This window comes from Dendropsophus ebraccatus, chromosome 4 (assembly GCF_027789765.1).
Source record: "Dendropsophus ebraccatus isolate aDenEbr1 chromosome 4, aDenEbr1.pat, whole genome shotgun sequence".
In the NCBI taxonomy this organism is placed as follows: Eukaryota; Metazoa; Chordata; class Amphibia; order Anura; family Hylidae; genus Dendropsophus; species Dendropsophus ebraccatus.
In genome coordinates this window covers 152,856,147-152,874,423 of record NC_091457.1, presented here as the reverse complement: position 1 = coordinate 152,874,423, position 18,277 = coordinate 152,856,147, and the positions used below count along the sequence as shown (strand labels likewise).

General features: G+C 48.2%; 1 protein-coding gene across 1 annotated transcript in view; it reads left to right on the top strand.

The window, feature by feature from the left end:
- CLCC1 (chloride channel CLIC like 1) overlaps positions 1-18,277 on the top strand; it is a 34,392-nt gene that overhangs the window by 9,399 nt on the left and 6,716 nt on the right. The window contains exons 6-13 of the mRNA XM_069967971.1: positions 1,050-1,157; positions 8,161-8,271; positions 11,615-11,839; positions 12,619-12,759; positions 14,174-14,264; positions 15,291-15,388; positions 16,268-16,414; positions 17,146-17,715. Of these exons, the coding sequence (XP_069824072.1) occupies positions 1,050-1,157; positions 8,161-8,271; positions 11,615-11,839; positions 12,619-12,759; positions 14,174-14,264; positions 15,291-15,388; positions 16,268-16,414; positions 17,146-17,715 (1,491 nt within the window). The remainder of the gene's footprint in view (positions 1-1,049; positions 1,158-8,160; positions 8,272-11,614; positions 11,840-12,618; positions 12,760-14,173; positions 14,265-15,290; positions 15,389-16,267; positions 16,415-17,145; positions 17,716-18,277) is intronic.

Below are 18,277 nucleotides of genomic sequence, written 5' to 3'. Positions count from 1 at the left end.
TCTGCTATTGTCTCCTCTATCTGCTGGTGTCACATGATGTTGCAATGCTGTACAGATCACTTTACGGCATCCTCCTCTTATCACCACAAACACAACAGGAAGTTTAGTTTTAGCCTAAGTGGTGAGAATGAAAACTGCAAGATGTTAGGATTATTTTATCATATAGATAGAAAAATGGGAAATGAGAAAAAATGTCACCAAAAATTCTTAAAAAATCTGTTTAACATAAAAATATTATTTAACCAATAAGTCATTTTCTAATGACACATTCCCTTTAAGGACTACATGATTGATGTTGTGACGTTCTTGAGAATAGGATGGATCCAGTTGTATGACTGCAATGTATTGATCTCACAAATGGTAAAATTCAGCCGTAAATAAAGGTTTTCCTGTATTCACCGTCTCATCCACTATCATGACACCCTGTATTACTGTGATTATCGCTCGGTGGAATAGAGAAAACGATCAGCCGATCGTTTATTTAGGTCCAAACCTAAAATCATCGGTGCCCCACCGCGCATCGCTATGGTGGAATAGCGGTGTGTGGCGGGCGACCGACGTTTTGAGAAGCACCATACATTACCTAGCAGGGCTTCTCCTGCGCTCCGTTTTCCTCCCCGGGTCCCGCGGCGCAGCATCAGCTTCGGTGCAGCCTGACTGAGCTGTCAGACCGCTCAGCCAATCACTGGCCGCGGCAGACCCGGCCATTGATTGGCTGAGCGGTCTGACAGCTTAGTCAGGCCGCACCGAAGCTGATGCTGCGCTGCGGGACCCAGGGAGGAAGACGGAGCGTATGGTAATGTATGGTGCAAGGGCTGCAAGGACATCGGTAACGATGTCCCTGCAGCCCTCGCTTAACGATCATTGGGGCTGTGGAATAGGCCCAGTAAACGACCGCTGATCTAGCAGATCGGCACTCGTTTACATAGTTGATCGGGCCCTGCTTGGCCCGTGGAATAGGACCCTAAGTTCAGACCCCGGGGTGTGATACATGGAGACGCCTCTAGTACGGTAGATGCAAAGGTCTGAATGCTGTTTTCTTTTCTCAGCACAACACAGAGGAGAAGGTAAAAGGAGTCTGTGAGAAAGAAGCAGAGGAGTCGTGCCCGGGCAGCAGTGTGGCGTTGATGGTGGAAAAAGAACAGACAAGGCAAACAGTAAGGATTCCTGAATTTTCGGAAAGTGTCTCTTATGTTTCAGGTACTAAACGTTCTGAGATAATTCCCATAGTTATACCATGTAAGAATATAAAGCATCACAACACAGGAATAGAGAAAATACACAAAAATGTAAAGAAATTCCAGCAATTCTTCAATTTAATATCCTCACTTCCATGTCTTTAAAGAGACTCTGTCAGTAGGTTTAGGCTGTCCTTTCTCAGGGTAGCAGAGAAGCTGAACAGAATGATGTATCACTTACATTGTTCTGTACAGCTGATCCAGAGATCTCCTCCTGAATAACATGGACAATAAGTAGTCATCTCCATTATGTGCATGTGCTCAGTAGTCCTAGATATTCATCAGGAGAAGCAGAAAACTCCGCCCATCAGCTGCTGATTGGCAGTTATCTATCCATGCTGTGTATAGGCAGTCAACTGTCAATCAGCAGCTGGAGGGTGGGGGGAGGGGTGCAGCAAGAATCCTCTTCTCCTGCATATTAGGAGAACAGCTGAACAGAATGATGTAAGTAATACACCGATCTGTTCAGGATTTGTAATACTAATTTATACTGCCCTTATTTAAGGCAGCATAAACCTAGTGACAGATTCCCTTTAAGACAACCAGCTGGATCCTCCCCACTTATATAAACCTTTCTCGTGCGTCTTATTGGGGGACACAGACACCGTGGGTATAGGCTGCTGCCACTAGGAGGCTGACACTAAGAAAAAACAAAACAAGTCGGCCCCTCCCAGCAGGCTATACCCGCCCATTGGCACTGAGCTAATTCAGTTTAGCTTAGTGTCAGTAGGAGGCAGACGCAGGTCTGGTTGCTCCAGACCAGTTTCTGCTTGTGTTTTTTTCTGTAAATTTAACTCTTTCTTTTTACAGGTCGGGGCACGGTGGGTCATTTAAAGACTCACCCTGATCCCCCCCTCATGCAACCAGGGCACAGACCCTAACTGGAAAGGGGCTGTTTACCCTAGGTTGCCACCGGCCGGACCCAGCGCCCAGGACACAGACTAGCCCTGCTGTCTGTTTGCTCCTTATGCGGACTTGCTCCGCCAGCCCCTGCCCGCCCAGCCCCCCAAAGCTGCGCGCGGCAGCGCGGCACAGTGCCGGCAGAAGATCCATGGGCTTCAGAGGGGTAAGTAGTTCCTCCCCGGCTCTCTCTTCCCTCCCTCCCGTGGGTTGTACGGGTCCCCCGGTCCCCTCCAGCGGACGCCGCCCCCGCCCGCCGCCCTCTCCCGCCGCCCCCTACGGCGGCCCCTCACATGCGCTTCCGGCTCCCGTGTCCCCCGCGTCCTCTTGCGGCGTTCCGGTCTTACTACCGTCACCGCATGCGGGGGTCGGGTCCTGGGATGCCGGTCTTGTAGGTGCCGGGTGCGGGGCCTCCTCTTCTCCTACGGGCCGCGACTTCCGGGGTCCGGCCCGTGACTTCCGGTTTCGCGGCCTCCTCTGTCCGCACGCCGCTCTTCCCGGTCTTTTTTTGTATTTCCCGCGCGCGGTCTTCTCTCCCGCGCGGGCCGACGCCTGACGTCACCACGCACGCACGTGACGCGTCACTCCGCTCGTGACGCGCTCCTGTGCAGCCCGGTCGGTACAGCAGACTGCAGCTCCCCGGTCGCAAGAGCCCTCATTCTGTGGGACTACAGCCCCCAGCCTGCCGTTCCTGGCCAGCTTCTTCTGCTCATCTTGCCCTCAGCAGCCGTCCTGTGCCCTGACCGGACCTCGGCCTTTTTTTGTCCGGATTTGTCTGGTAAGGCCTCTCTGGGACTCTTATGCCTGGTTGTTTTTTCTATTACTGTCCTGAGTTTTTCACTGTATGTTTTTCTGTTATTCTGCAGGCTTTTTGGTTACTTCTTAGTCTCCAACAGCTGCCTGCCTGAAGGAATTCACTAGCTGGCTGGTTTTACTAATATAGATATATATATTTAATTTTTTTCATTATGTCTGACTCAAGATCTGAATCCACACGCCGCCAGCATCCTCCTCCTTCCTCTGTTACCTACTATTTCTGTACGTCTTGTAACACTAAATCTGCTTCTGGCCACTCTCAGCCTCTCTGCGCTGCTTGCTCCATGCAGTCCTGTTCGTCTTTGTCCCCTACTCAGGACCCCCCACCGGAGTCTGAGGAGTCTGCCCCGGCCTGGGCGCGCTCTCTCTGCCAGTCAGTGTCGCAGATGGCTCAGTTGTCTCAGTCTGTGGCGGCCGCCCTCGACCGCCTGTCTGCTACTTCTTCAGCGCCCGCCCAATCCCGACCGGCAGTCAGTGGCGTCCGTCCCGGCAGGAGCCGCTCCCACAAGCGTCCTCGCCGTGCCTCTTCTCGCTCTTCCTCTGGCTCCCCTGGAACTAGCCTGGCCCCCACGCATCTCTCTCCTAACAGGCGATCCCATTCGCCAGGAGATCTGTCGGATTCAGAGTCGGTTTCCAACTCTGATCCTGAAGATGTTTCTCACGCGGCTTCCACTGTGGACAGCCTTGTGGCCGCAGTCCGCGATACCTTCCAGTTGAAGGATGCTCCGGACCCATCGCCTGCTGATGAGGTCTTTTTCCATAAAAGCGGCCACCGTGTCCGCAGCACTTTCCCCAGTCACAAGGAATTTGATGACCTGTTTTCCAAATTTTGGAAGACCCCAGACAAGCGTTTCTCTAAGCCTAAACACTTGTCGGTTCTTTATCCTTTCCCCGAAGACCTCGTGTCTCGCTGGTCAGGTCCGCCTTCTGTGGATCCCCCGATCTCTCGGCTGACCAAGGTCACGACTCTTCCGCTGGACAATGCGTCGTCTCTTAAGGATTCCACTGACAGACGCACTGAGTCCTTAGCTAAGTCAGCTTTTGAGGCCGCTGGCTCCTCTCTCCTTCCCACACTTGCTTCCACTTGGGTGTCTAAGTCCATTTCAGTGTGGGCTAAGCAACTGAGGGACGGCCTTACATCTGGCGTATCGGCCGAGGACTTGGCCGACCTCGCCCAACAGGTTCAGGACGCGGCTCAGTACCTCTGTTCGGCTTCTCTGGACGCTGCAGCCTGTTCGGTTTTTGCGTCGGCCAATATTGTAGCCATTCGCCGGTCCTTGTGGCTTCGGGAGTGGCGGGCTGACAACGCTTCCAAGCGTTCTCTCACCAGTCTTCCTTTTGCGGGCTCTCGTCTCTTCGGGAAACGTCTGGATGACATAATTTCCGATGCCACGGGGGGGAAGAGTACCAATCTTCCCCAGCAGCGCCCCAAGCGTCAGGATCCCCGTCGCAAACCAGGCTCCTTTCGTTCCTTTCGGTCGCTTCCGCCGTCTCGCTCCGGAAAGTCGGCGGCCCCTCAGAACAAAAGGTCCGGTTTCTCTAAGAACCGTTCTTCCTGGCAGGCGCGATCTGCCGCCTCCCGCCCACCCTTTAAGCCTGGCACCTCCAAGCCCTCCTCCTCCTGAAGGTTTTCCTCCACCCGGATCTCCTCAGGTGGGCGGCCGCCTCCTGTTGTTCCGGGAGGTCTGGCTTGCTCATGTTCAGGACGCCTGGGTGCGAGAACTGATCTCACAGGGTTACAAGATTGAGTTCGTTTCCGTTCCCCGCGATCGTTTTTTCCTTTCTCGTCCTCCCAGGTCCCCTGCCCTGGCGGACGGTTTTTTCCAGGCCATCCCTTCCCTTCTCTCGAAGGGAGTGATTGTTCGCGTCCCTCCTCTTCAACGGTTCCGCGGGTTCTATTCGAACCTATTCGTGGTTCCGAAGAGGGACGGTTCGGTGCGTCCGATTCTAGACCTCAAGCGTCTGAATCGTCACGTCCGACTATCTCACTTCCGGATGGAGTCCCTGCGTTCTGTGATCGCATCTCTGGAGCCAGGCGAGTTTCTTTCTTCGGTGGATATTCAGGACGCGTATCTTCACGTGCCGATTTATCCTCCTCATCAACGTTTCCTGCGTTTTGCAGTAGGGGAAGAGCATTATCAGTTTGTGGCTCTTCCGTTCGGCCTGGCTTCGGCTCCGCGGGTTTTCACGAAGACCATGGCGGCTGTCATGGCTCTTCTTCGGGCTCGAGGTGTCTCAGTAACTCCTTACTTGGACGACATACTCGTCAAAGCCCCATCCAAGGACCAGAATTTAGAGAGCCTCCACATCACCCTGGATACGCTCTCCCGCTTCGGTTGGCTGCTCAACCGTTCCAAGTCCTCCCTGGTCCCTGCCCAGTCCATCGTTTTTCTGGGGATGCGGTTGGATTCAGTACAGGCCCGCGTTTTCCTTCCAGAGGACAAGTTGCAGTCCCTTCAGGCCAATATCAGAGCTCTTTGCAGCCACCGCCCTGTGTCCATACGTTCCTGTATGAGGGTTCTGGGGAAGATGGTGGCGTCTATGGAGGCGATCCCTTTTGCCCAGTTTCATTCCCGCCCCCTGCAGCTCTTCCTGCTGTCACGGTGGGACAGGTCACTCCCCTCTCTAGATCGGAGGGTGAAACTACCGGCTCGCCTCCGCCAAGACCTTCAGTGGTGGTTACGGTCTCCGAGCCTCTCTCTGGGTCGCTCCTTCCTTCCCGTTCATTGGCAGATTGTGACCACCGATGCCAGCCTGCGGGGCTGGGGAGGGGTTTGGAACGATCTGACGGTTCAGGGAACCTGGTCGGGCCAAGGAAGCTTGCCTCCCCATCAACATCCTCGAACTGCGGGCGATTCGGCTCTCCCTTCTGCACTGGCAGACACAGCTCCACGGTCTCCCCGTTCGGGTGCAGACAGACAACGCCACTGCAGTGGCTTATGTGAATCATCAGGGCGGGACCCGCAGCAAGGCCGCCATGATGGAAGTGGCGCTGATCCTCTCCTGGGCGGAGGAAACCGTGCTTGCCTTGTCCGCTGTTCACATTCCGGGTGTGGACAACTGGATGGCCGACTATCTGAGTCGTGCACGGGTGGATCCAGGGGAATGGACCCTGCATCCCGAGGTGTTCTCCCAGATCTGTCGCAGGTGGGGGACACCGGATGTGGATCTGATGGCGTCTCGCTTCAACCACAGACTGCCGAAGTTCGTCTGCCGGACGAGGGACCCTCTGGCTCTGGCCTCGGACGCCTTGGTGATTCCCTGGCGTCGGTTCAGCCTCCCTTACATCTTTCCTCCTCTCCCGCTTCTGCCGCGGGTGGTGAGAAAGATAAAGTCGGAAGGACTTCCGGTAATCCTCGTGGCCCCGGACTGGCCACGGCGCGCCTGGTACACGGATCTCGTGAACCTCGCCGCCGACGTCCCCTGGCGTCTACCAGACCGACCGGATCTTCTCACTCAAGGTCCGCTCTGCCACCCGCGTTTAGCCACGCTACGTTTGACGGCGTGGCTGTTGAAACCTGGATTCTGAAATCACGTGGTTTCTCTGATGCGGTCATTAGGACCATGATCAGGGCCCGGAAGCCTGCATCGGCAAGGATTTATTATCGTTGTTGGAAGGCTTTCCTCCGTCACTGTGAGGCCTGTTCTGCGCCTCCACTTCCCTTTTCTCTGGCGCAACTCCTGGCCTTCCTCCAGGCAGGTCTGGACGCAGGCTTAGCTCTGAGCTCTCTTAAGGGCCAGGTTTCTGCCCTTTCAGTTTTTTTCCAGAGACCATTGGCGTCAGTTCCTCAAGTCAGGACTTTTCTCCAAGGAGTGGCGCGCATTGCACCTCCTTATCGGCACCCAGTTCCCCCGTGGGATCTGAATCTCGTCCTGGATGCTATGCAGTCCCCTCCGTTTGAGCCCCTCCGGGAAGTGCCTTTGGCCATCTTGTCCTTTAAGGTGGCTTTCCTGGTGGCGGTTACGTCTGTCCGGAGGATTTCGGAATTGGCAGCCCTTTCTTGCCGTCCTCCCCTGCTGGTGTTGCACCAGGACAAGGCGGTACTTAGGCCCGTGGCTTCTTTTCAGCCCAAGGTGGTTTCGCCTTTCCACCTCAACGAAGATATTGTTCTTCCCTCTTTCTGCCCGGCCCCCTCTCATCCAAGGGAGCGCGCGCTCCACAAGCTGGATGTGGTTCGCGCCCTGCGCATCTATCTCTCCAGGACAAAGTCTCTTCGACACTCGGACTCACTCTTTGTCATCCCTGAGGGTCCTCGAAGGGGGTCAGCAGCGTCTAAGGCGACCCTGGCTCGCTGGGTCCGCTCCGCCATCGCTCAGGCTTACCGGAGTAAGGGTAAGTCGCCCCCGTTCCGGATTGCAGCTCACTCGACTCGTTCGGTTGGGGCTTCCTGGACCATTCGTCATGGGGCCTCAGCTCTTCAACTCTGTAAGGCCGCCACGTGGTCCTCGCTGCACACCTTTTCTAGGTTTTACCGTGTGGACACGTTTGCATCGGCCGATGCGAGTCTGGGCCGCATGGTCTTGCAGGCAGCAGTGGCTTCTTCCTCTTCTTAGCTCCACTCTGTCTCTTCCCACCCAAGGGACTGCTTTTGGACGTCCCACGGTGTCTGTGTCCCCCAATAAGACGCACGAGAAAGGAGGAGTTTTTACTCACCGTAAACTCTCTTTCTCGTAGTCTTCATTGGGGGACACAGCACCCACCCTCTGTTGTCTGATTAAGGTTGCCTGTTGGCCTGTGTTTTTTTTTTTTTTCAGATTTTGAGTGTGGACTGTTTTTTCTTTATGGTTGTTTCGGCTCCTCCTACTGCTTTTTCACTACTGAATTAGCTCAGTGCCAGTGGGCGGGTATAGCCTGCTGGGAGGGGCCGACTTGTTTTGTTTTTTCTTAGTGTCAGCCTCCTAGTGGCAGCAGCCTATACCCACGGTGTCTGTGTCCCCCAATGAAGACTACGAGAAAGAGAGTTTACGGTGAGTAAAAACTCCTCCTTTTAATCCCCTTAGATGCTGTGGACAGTAGTAACTGCAGTATCTATAGGGGCTGTAATACTGTACAATTCATGTCAGCATATAGAAAAATAGCAGAATATAGTTAGCAAGATTTTCATATTGTATGTTGAGTGAAAAAAAACAAACAAACAAAAGACCCCCAACAATTTATTGCAACGCGCCCCCCACTGAGTAAATAAGTTCCTTTGTTTTCTTTCAGGTTGAGGAACCAAGGCAGAGGGAGGTGATGAAGTTACTGGAGGGCAGCAGTAACCCGGTGTTCAGGCGCTTCCTGCGCAAGATACTGAATGAGGCCGAGCGTTTTGGGCTGGTAAGTAGTGATCATGTGGTGGGTGTGTGTGCTTACACCCGCCTGCTACTTTGTTACAACACTGACAATAAAACAAGATCAGCAATTTTTAAATATTAGGACTTTATCTACAAGTGATATATTGTATCTTCTGTATATGTGTAGGATACAGCTATGACTAATGGACCGGAGTGTGACGGACTGGATACTGTTTAGTGTGTGTTGTGGCAGGTTTCTCTACGTGTTGGCGCCTCCTGTGGATGAATACACTTGAGGAGAGGGAAGGAGCCCTGAAACATTGCCGTGTGCCCCAATCCCAATACAGGGTGACTGCCCCACTGCAGACTGCATTAGAGGTGGTCTCTATATATTTATCAATGTAACAATAGTTCCTGTGCAGCCATCCACTGTGACTTTTACACTATTATTAGGGCCCTATTACACGTGACGATTATCGTGCGAAAAATCATTATAACATCGAATTTAAACGATAATTGTTCGCAACGATCGAAAAATCGTTCGTATGTTGTTGATCGTTAATTTAGATCTGAACCTAAAATTATCGTTAATCGTTCGCTTTAATTCCACATTCGTTCGCTCAAGTTCCGCACTTGTTCACTAATCGTTCAGTGTAATTGCACATTGTTCATTGTTTTGCTGGGATCAGCTGAAACAACCGGCATAGTAACGATCGTAACTAACGATTATCGTTCTCTGTAATATGGTGAACGATTTCAGGTTAACGATAAACAATCTCGTTTGTGATCGTTTATCGTTAATCGTTAAAAAATCGCTCCGTGTAATAGGACCCTTAGAATCATGCACTATGCAGCTTATGGGTCTTTGCGTGTCTGGGCAGCCGTCTCCTGCAGTGGGTCAGATGGATTGGCAAACCATAAAGTAATAAAGTGATGTGCTCATCAAAGCGATCAGTAGGGTTCTCAGCTGACAGTGACGTCAGAAGTTTTTTGTTTTTTTTTTGTAAGTGACCGTAACGCTTTGACTCTCTTATTTGTTCCTGTAACCATACATGATAGAATTACTCTTAAAAATGACAATTGACACACACACACTGTGCACCACCACACCCATGCCTGTTAGACACTGTTCTCATAAGGTTTGTGTCTGTCTTAAAGGGGAATGGGTTTTATTTAAAGGGGCAAGGATTAAATAAGGCAGTCTTAAAGTGTACCTGTTTCAAGATAAGCTGCTGTGTGTGTACATGAGCAGCACTTCATCTGGCCATCATATATATTATTAAATTTCTGTTCTGCAAGCTGAATGTGTAACGCTAAGTCCTATCAGAGCTAATGTCTATGACGTCTGTACATGAAGAAGGAGATCCTGCACTGTCTTTATACACAGCCTAAAAAGCAGCAGCAGAAGCATGGAAGCCATGATAAAGCTGTAGTGAGCAGTCTAAACTGTGTATAAAGCCCTGGGGTGAGACCCCAACAGAGCTGTTAACTGCCAACAGAGCTGTTAACTGCCCATCTGTCTCTCCCCACCTCTCTTTCTACCCTTCACCACTCCCCCCCCCCCCCCCCAACTCATAGTACTGATGCTTTATAAGGACGGGCAACTAGTTTTAAAATCCATGATAATCCCTTTAAGACCAAGATGGACTCTTAGACTGGACCTAAGAATTAGGTGCCGCTGGCCTAGGGCACTGATGCTCTCTAGACCATGCCAGTTTGACTGGTCTTTTTCTGCCAACAGTCTTTTATGTTTCTAGGTTTCTAACCATCTCAGCGCACCTGGTTTGAAAACTTCTCAAGAAACACCCCATAACCACAGGTCCTTATGTGCCTTTATACAGATGTGTGAAAAGGACCTTGGAATTACTTTTATCAAGCCACAACTCAGATCCAAACTCACCTCTCTGTGCATTAGACTAAAATGGCTACAAGGTCCTTTCTTGCTGGTACCTGACTTCCTCTAAATTCCACAAATTTAACCCGGCTTACCCAGATGTATGCTGCAGGTGTGGTGCATCCATGGGTTCCTGTATGCACATGTGGCGGCACTGCCAAGACATCTCAAACTTTAGGGAAAAAATCTTTTTCCATGTCAGCGAAATTGTTCAAATTCCCATTCCATGTACTCCCAAACCTCCTTCAGCTACAGCCTACCGCCCTCCCTATAGCAGCCCTGCATATTATCAAGCCTCTATAAGCTGCTGGCAGACTACTTATTGCCGCTGCATGGAAGCAGGCAACCCCCCACCAGAGCAGCTCTGGGTCAAAAAGGTCAACCAACTTTACTGCCTTGAGAAGTTGTTTTTTGGGGAACAGAGGAGCCTTAGCACCTTTACAAGAGTTTGGTCTCCTTGGGCTACCTTACCTGGGTTTCATTTCAGTTCTCTGTTCAGTATGTGTTGCCACCAGGGCCAGAATGGCCATCTGGAAATTCTGGCGAATGTCAGATGGGCCTAAGTCCTCTGTGGGCTGCTCTTCTCATTCCAACCAGGGAATCAAGTATTGTTCTTGACATTCTGTATCAACATTCAAAGCCTACTACATTCTATGTCACCATTCTAAGCCTACATTCTATGTCACCATTCTAAGCCTACATTCTATGTCACCATTCTAAGCCTACATTCTATGTCACCATTCTAAGCCTACATTCTATGTCACCATTCTAAGCCTACATTCTATGTCACCATTCTAAGCCTACATTCTATGTCACCATTCTAAGCCTACATTCTATGTCACCATTCTAAGCCTACATTCTATGTCACCATTCTAAGCCTACATTCTGTGTCACCATTCTAAGCCTACATTCTATGTCACCATTCTAAGCCTACATTCTATGTCACCATTCTAAGCCTACATTCTATGTCACCATTCTAAGCCTGCATTCTATGTCACCATTCTAAGCCTGCATTCTATGTCACCACTCTAAGCCTACATTCTATGTCATCATGCTATGAGAGAATGTTGGCATAGAATGTAGGTTTAGAATTTTGACATATAAAAGTTGTGTAGAATGTAGGTTTAGAATGTCGACATATAAAAGTCACGAAGAATGTTGGATTAGAATGTTGATATAGCATTCTAAGCCTACACCCTATGTCAGCATTCTAAGCCTAAATTCTAAGTCAACATTGTAATCCAACATTCTACGCCTACAATTTATGTCAACACATAGTAACATAGTTGACTCCTGCAAGCTCTGCTGCCACTCATAAAATGATCCCACCTCCCTCAGTGTCATACAGTCTGTTTATGGGAGGGTTCGCGTTCCGTTGAGGAATTCCACCTCTATTACTCTGTGTGAACTGGCCCTTATGCTGCTTCTGATGTTTGTATACATTTTTAAAAGAGAGAAAAATCAGTCCCTTTTTGACTCTCTCCTTCTTCAGCCAGAAGACTCCAGCTCTGAAGTCTATTACAATGCGGAGATGGTCCTGACCAAGCAGATGCTTGTGGAGATTCAGAAGTTCATTGATGATGAGGACTGGAACCTGGGAGCTCTGGAAGAAGCCTTGATCAGGATGTTGGTGAAGTTCAGGTCCCACAGTGTGAAGGAATGGTGGATGCGGCTATTTGAGGACCACATCGGCATTGACCTTCCCACCATTTCTATGGTAAGAGCAGTAATATTCTGCCTACGAGAGTGTGTAATAAAAATGTATCATAAACGCTATATTATATATAGTATAGATCAAGGTTGTCGTAGAGTCCACCTACACTAGTATCCTGAAGATCTCACGCCCACCTAACACTTGAGAACGTCTCCACGATCAATTCTTATGCCTATTAGTGCCTCACAGTATAAGGAACTGACATTTGGTCATATTCTACAACATAGTTCTATTAAAGGGATATTCCAGAAATATTTTTTATTCTATATAACTTCCTATACTTTGCCCAGTTTTCCAATAGACAGATATGACTAGTGTCCGAAAAACATGGCCACTTTCTTCTAAAACTGCACCACATCTATTAAAGGACAATGTACGTTATTGCAGCTTCAGCTCCCTTAAAGTAAACAGGGCTGAGCTGCAATACCGCACACAACCTGTTGGCAGGGGTGGCACTGTTTTATAAGGAAGCAGTCATGTTTTCCTTATCTTGGACAATCCCTTGAAAAACTTGACACTATGACAACCTCTGGTTCACTAGAAGCTGATGTGTTGTAGTATCAGACCATGTGTTAACCAATTCTACCTCTCTACCACATACAGGATGATGTAATGACTATGGTGCCGTGTTTTATTGGCAATGTTTTATATACCTATTGATATGGGATAATTTACACATCCATTATATTAAGAAAAAAACAATCTCCAGATATGTCAGGAAGTTGGGCGTCAGGTGTTTGGCTGTATGGTGTGACGCTACCTCTGAGATTACTCCTCCGCAGATCCTCCTGAGTATTACATGCATTGTGTCAGTCATAGCCACAGAGCTGTGGTCACGTATCGGATGGTTTACACAAGTCAAGAGAATTTGTATGCTAAGCTTCCTGGTCAGCGTGGCCTGGAACTGGATGTACTTATACAAGGTAAGCTTAGTATGGCAAATCACTGAAATCTATGGACACCGGTCCATTCCATCTATTACATGATAGAAAACACTTGTGTAATTGGTTGTAATTGAAAGTTTTGCACCTGCAGCTTTCATGTATTACAATACACTGCAAGCTGCTCAATGCCGTTCAGTCCATATCCTCTGATAACCGGTCTCCAGACCATCTGCCTCCTCTCCTGAATGCTCATCTTAGCTCGGCTCTGAAATGTTACCATATTGTCCCAGGGATTCTGACTTGTACTGAAGGTTAGCACACATCTTAGCTAGAGCTTTATATACTTGAGTATATTCATGTATACAGCAGTGCTGGCTACGGCGAGGGGCAGAACCTCTTCTACAACACTGGCCAACAAATTTTCAAAAGTTGTTGGGTTCGGAAATAAAATGATCCATTTCTTAATGCTTTTTATGTGCTGAATTCAAATATCACAAGGAAAAATGTGAATTGTCTCTAGTTTCTATGATACGGAAGAGTTGTCATGTTACAGTTTTGTGAATTGTATAGAATACAGTATAATAGCCGACATATTCATTACTTCTACAATCATAAGGAAGCAAGTTTACTGTTCATAAACTTTTGAAATATATTCATAGGAAACTTAGTTCTATCTGAAATCAACTACAATTTACAGTCAGATCCAAGAATTGTTACAAATTAATTATGTTTATTGAACTCTGGAATGTAGGTCCTTATTCAATGGCTTCTCGGTGCATTTACACGTCTTTTGTATTCATACATGGGATTGTCTCTGATAACTGTCCAACAGTAATCTGCAAGCATTGATGGGTTCCATTGAGGCTAGGTTCACACTGCGTTTTTGCAATCCGTTTTTTTCATCCGTTTTTTTGCAAACGAACGGATGAAAAAAAACGGATGCATTTGTGTGCATCTGTTTTGATCCATTTTTCCATTGACTTCAATTGTAAAAAAAAAAAAAAACGGATCCGTTTTTTTTAACAGACACAAAAACGTAGCTGACACTACTTTTGTGTCCGTCAAAAAAAACGGATCCGTTTTGATCCGTTTTTTTTTTTATATAATGGAAGTCAATGGAAGAACGGATGCACATAAATGCATACGTTTTTTGCAAAAAAAACGGATTTCAAACACGCAGTGTGAACCTAGCCTTACTCTTGATACCTTTTTTTTTCATATTGGTCATTCTAAGATGATGCAATATACCAGTTGATGATGCAAACTTTTCCCAGTATTGTATCACAGACTGTGAGAAGTATAGAAAGTACGTCTATATCTTGAAAATTAGAGCCAATTTCATCATTTTCAATTTCAGCTCCCCAAAATTAGTTAAGATCAACTGTTTTCATGTCGGAACCTTTTTGGCCGTTGACCAGTACAATCGGTGATATGGTTGCCTCTAAATTTCCAGGTTGCTTTTGCCGAGCGGCAGGCTGAGCTGACAAAGCTGCATAAGTTTGATGGCTGCGGGGAGAAGATGAGCTGGTCGGAGAGTCTGCTCGGTGAGATGATAATAGTGTGCTCTCATTTTCATTCATTCTGGCCACTAAACTTACTAATAAACTGTTCTGGTGAAAGCTGGCACTAGTATAAGACTGGTTTAGACCATTTACAATAGGTTTTCTCTGACCTCTGCACAAGTCACAGAGCATGCCTACAAAACTCTCACAACAATCAATGAGTCCTCTACAGTCTATGGCTTTCTATGGTTTATGTAGCTCCTGTGAAACACATATCTAAATGCTGTTAACAGATCAGAGTTAAAGGGGTTAGCCAGCAATTTTTTTTACAGCAGCTGGTAAGTATGGGGAGACTTGAGATTTTTAAATTGAAGTAGATTAAAAATCTATATAACTTTCTGACACCAGTTGATTTAAAAGAAAAAGATTTTAGCTGGACAACCCCTTTAAAGGTGAAGTCCGGCCACAAGAAAAAAATTCAAACTACAGGGCGGAACATAACAAACTATCCAGACTCACCTCTCCCTGTTCATCATCTCTAAGAATCTCCTGCAGAGCCAACATGACAACCCAGTTGAAGGACAGCTCACTCAGCCAATCAGTGTCTGGGATAGGATGCTGCTCCAGTCACTGATTGGCTGAGCGGACTGTCCATCAGCTGGGACAGGCATTTTCCCCAGAGTTGTAACGTCATCAGAACTTGGGGAAATGCCTTCTGGCGGGGGTCCGAGACCCTGTCAAGACGGCAAATCACGGGCGGGGGAGAGGTAAGCAATGCTTGATATGTTCTCCCCTGCCGCCTGTTACATTATACAAATGGCCGGACTTCTCCTTTAAAGATCAGACAACTTGGCTGCCACCATTATAATGTACCAATAAACAAAATGGAAAATAGAAACAGATGAGAAAAAAGAAACAGGTATAAAGATGTGTGATCCCGATATATACTCCACTAAAGGGTCACGTCTGATGCCGAATGTTTATAAGGAACATGGTGGGCCGCCTTCAGGATAATAGAAGGGATTCCCAGTGTTATTATTACATTGTTGTTATCTTTCTATGTGACAGAATGGTGGAGAGGAGCCGCCACTTTCCAGAATGATCCCTGTGAAGAATATTTTAAGTCTCTGATGATAAATCCGGTGCTCATGGTGCCTCCTACAAAGGTGAGTCCTGATTTTCCCATACAGCTTTAATTTCCATTAAATATGGTCATTAAACGGGTTTCCGAGACCTTAAAGAAGAAGTCCGGCGAAAATTTTTATTACAGTATTGTATTGTCCTCCAAAAGTTGTACAAATCCCCAATATACACTTATTACGGCAAATGCTTATAAAGGGCTTTTATCCCTGCACTTACTACTGCATCAAGGCTTCACTTCCTGGATAACATGGTGATGTCACTTCCTGGATAACACGGTGATGTCACTTCCTGGATAACACGGTGATGTCACTTCCTGGATAAAATGGTGATGTCACGACCCGACTCCCAGAGCTGTGCGGGCTGTGGCTGCTGGAGAGGATGATGGCAGGGGGACACTGAGGGACACAGGGCACTGGAGGGACACTGAGCATCCCTCTGCCATCATCCTCTCCAGCAGCCACAGCCCGCACAGCTCTGGGAGTCAGGTCGTGACATCACCATGTTAGCCAGGAAGTGACATTACCATGGTATCCAGGAAGTGACATCACCATGGTATCCAGGAAGTGACATCACCATGTTAGCCAGGAAGTGACATCACCATGTTAGCCAGGAAGTGACATCACCATGTTAGCCAGGAAGCGAAGCCTTGATGCAGCAGTAAGTGCAGGAAAAAAGCAATTTATAAGCATTTTCCATAATAAGTGTATATTGGGGATTTGTATAAGTTTTGGGGATCAATATAATACTTTAATAAAAATGTTCAATGGGCTTCTCCTTTAAGGGGGCATCCCCACGTCTGCAAATACATACGCTGAGTTGGTGTAACATAACAGTGCAGGAACAATATGCAGATGAGTATATAAGTATTGCTGTTCATCCCTTATGTCTTGTGTCTCCTGCAGGCCTTGGCTCTTACTTTCACCGACTTCATAACCGAGCCCTTAAAGCACATCGGGAAAGCCATAGGAGAGTTTTTAAAAGGTTTGCTGGCTGAGATCCCCGTCTTCTATCAGCTGCCGGTCCTTATTTTTATTGTGGTCATTATCATGGTGAGTTTATCTTCTTTTTTCCCCATCCTTTTATCCCGTCTTTTACTTAGTGCAAGTTTTATAGCCTAAAATATATCCATACATGGCTGACTTGTTGCAGGAAGTAGGTTCCATGAATCCTTATGGCGGTCTGGGTGCAGCATTTACATAGATTTCTCTAATCTCCATCCAGATGAATGGAACTATTGAAAAACTTCTGCAACAGGTCAGACACATGTTTTTTTTTCTAACAGATGCAACTATACACAGTCTTTATGCTGGATAAAGACTGTTTGCAGTTGGAATGTTCCATCTGGTGGAATAAAACTCACTCTTTGGATTTAACAATGTTGTCTCCTTTAAATGAACTCTCGGTGGAGGTGGACGTGCCATGGTCTCTGGCTGGTAAGACGTTCCCTGGGGTCTCCAGGCTCATACTACAGTTATTAGTGGTGCTGCTGCAGGTAGGCATCATGCAGCCATGTCAGAAGTTTCAATGGACCAGGGTCCCAGACCAGGCTAGGCCACAGCTAAGCATTCTCCCTGGATTGCTGTGAGCGCCATCTTGCTGTAGGACATAGTCTCTATGGACTTACAATGGAGTCCATCTCTTGCAGTGGGAGAGAACACTGAGCCGTACATGTCTCCCGGCTCTATCTAACATATGAAGAAAAGACCATAACATCTATTGTCATCCTGGCAAACAAATGCATGAAAATCCACACTTCATTAGATTTTCTTTTTTTATGCAGGTTACTTGTTATGGAGCAGTTGGTCAGGTTCCTGCGCTCAGAAACAATCGAAACCCTCCCCGGGAGAGACTGCCCCCTGCAGAGCCACAGCGGGAGAGACTGCCCCCTGCAGAGCCACAGCGGGAGAGACTGCCCCCTGCAGAGCCACAGCGGGAGAAACTGCCCCCTGCAGAGCCACAGCGGGAGAGACTGCCCCCTGCAGAGCCACACCGGGGGAGACTGCCCCCTGCAGAGCCACACCGGGAGAGACTGCCCCCTTCAGAGCCACACCGGGAGAGACTGCCCCCTTCAGAGCCACACCGGGAGAGACTGCCCCCTGCAGGGCCACATTGGGAGAGACTGCCCCCTGCAGGGCCACATTGGGAGAGACTGCCCCCTGCAGGGCCACATTGGGAGAGACTGCCCCCTGCAGGGCTACCGAGACCACATTATGGCAATGTTGAGGGATGGCATCAGCCGCAGTATTATATAGAACCGGTACCAGTTTACAGCAATCCACGAATGCAGAGGCCTGAGAACCTTCAAGCAATGGATATTCACTATGATGGAAACCATGTGCGGCCACCAGGCGTAAGTTTTTATATATCTTATAGCCCAGAAATTACCCAGAATCTTCTCTATTCTGTGAGATGGTGTAAAATACAACAATCCCATGCCCATGCCATATGAGACCACTGTATGTGATTGTAGTACTTTACACTGTAGTAGGAGGGAGTTAGCGATACTTATGACCTTATTACACGGATCTGTAATCTGCAAATCAGGCCGAATCGGGCAGATATAATAATAATAATCATAATAATGTGTAATAAACACAATAATGAGGCGAGGAGCAAGTAATCGTTCACTCCTTGGCTGATCGTTGTCTTTCAACATGTTTAAAAATCATTGGCTGCCGGACGCTCATCGCTCCATGTGGTGCCTGATGCATGACTGACGACTGGCTAAAGGGGTTCTCGGCGTCTGTATATAGAAAATAATAAAAGTGTTATGCTAACCCCCCCCTAACTCCCCCCAGTGTCCTCCTGCCGTGTCTCTGGGTCCCCCACTAACCATGTCCATGCAGCCCTGCCCACATGGTTATCCAGCTGTGTAATAGGCTTGGTAAGCGGACGCTTGTCTTGGCTTTCTA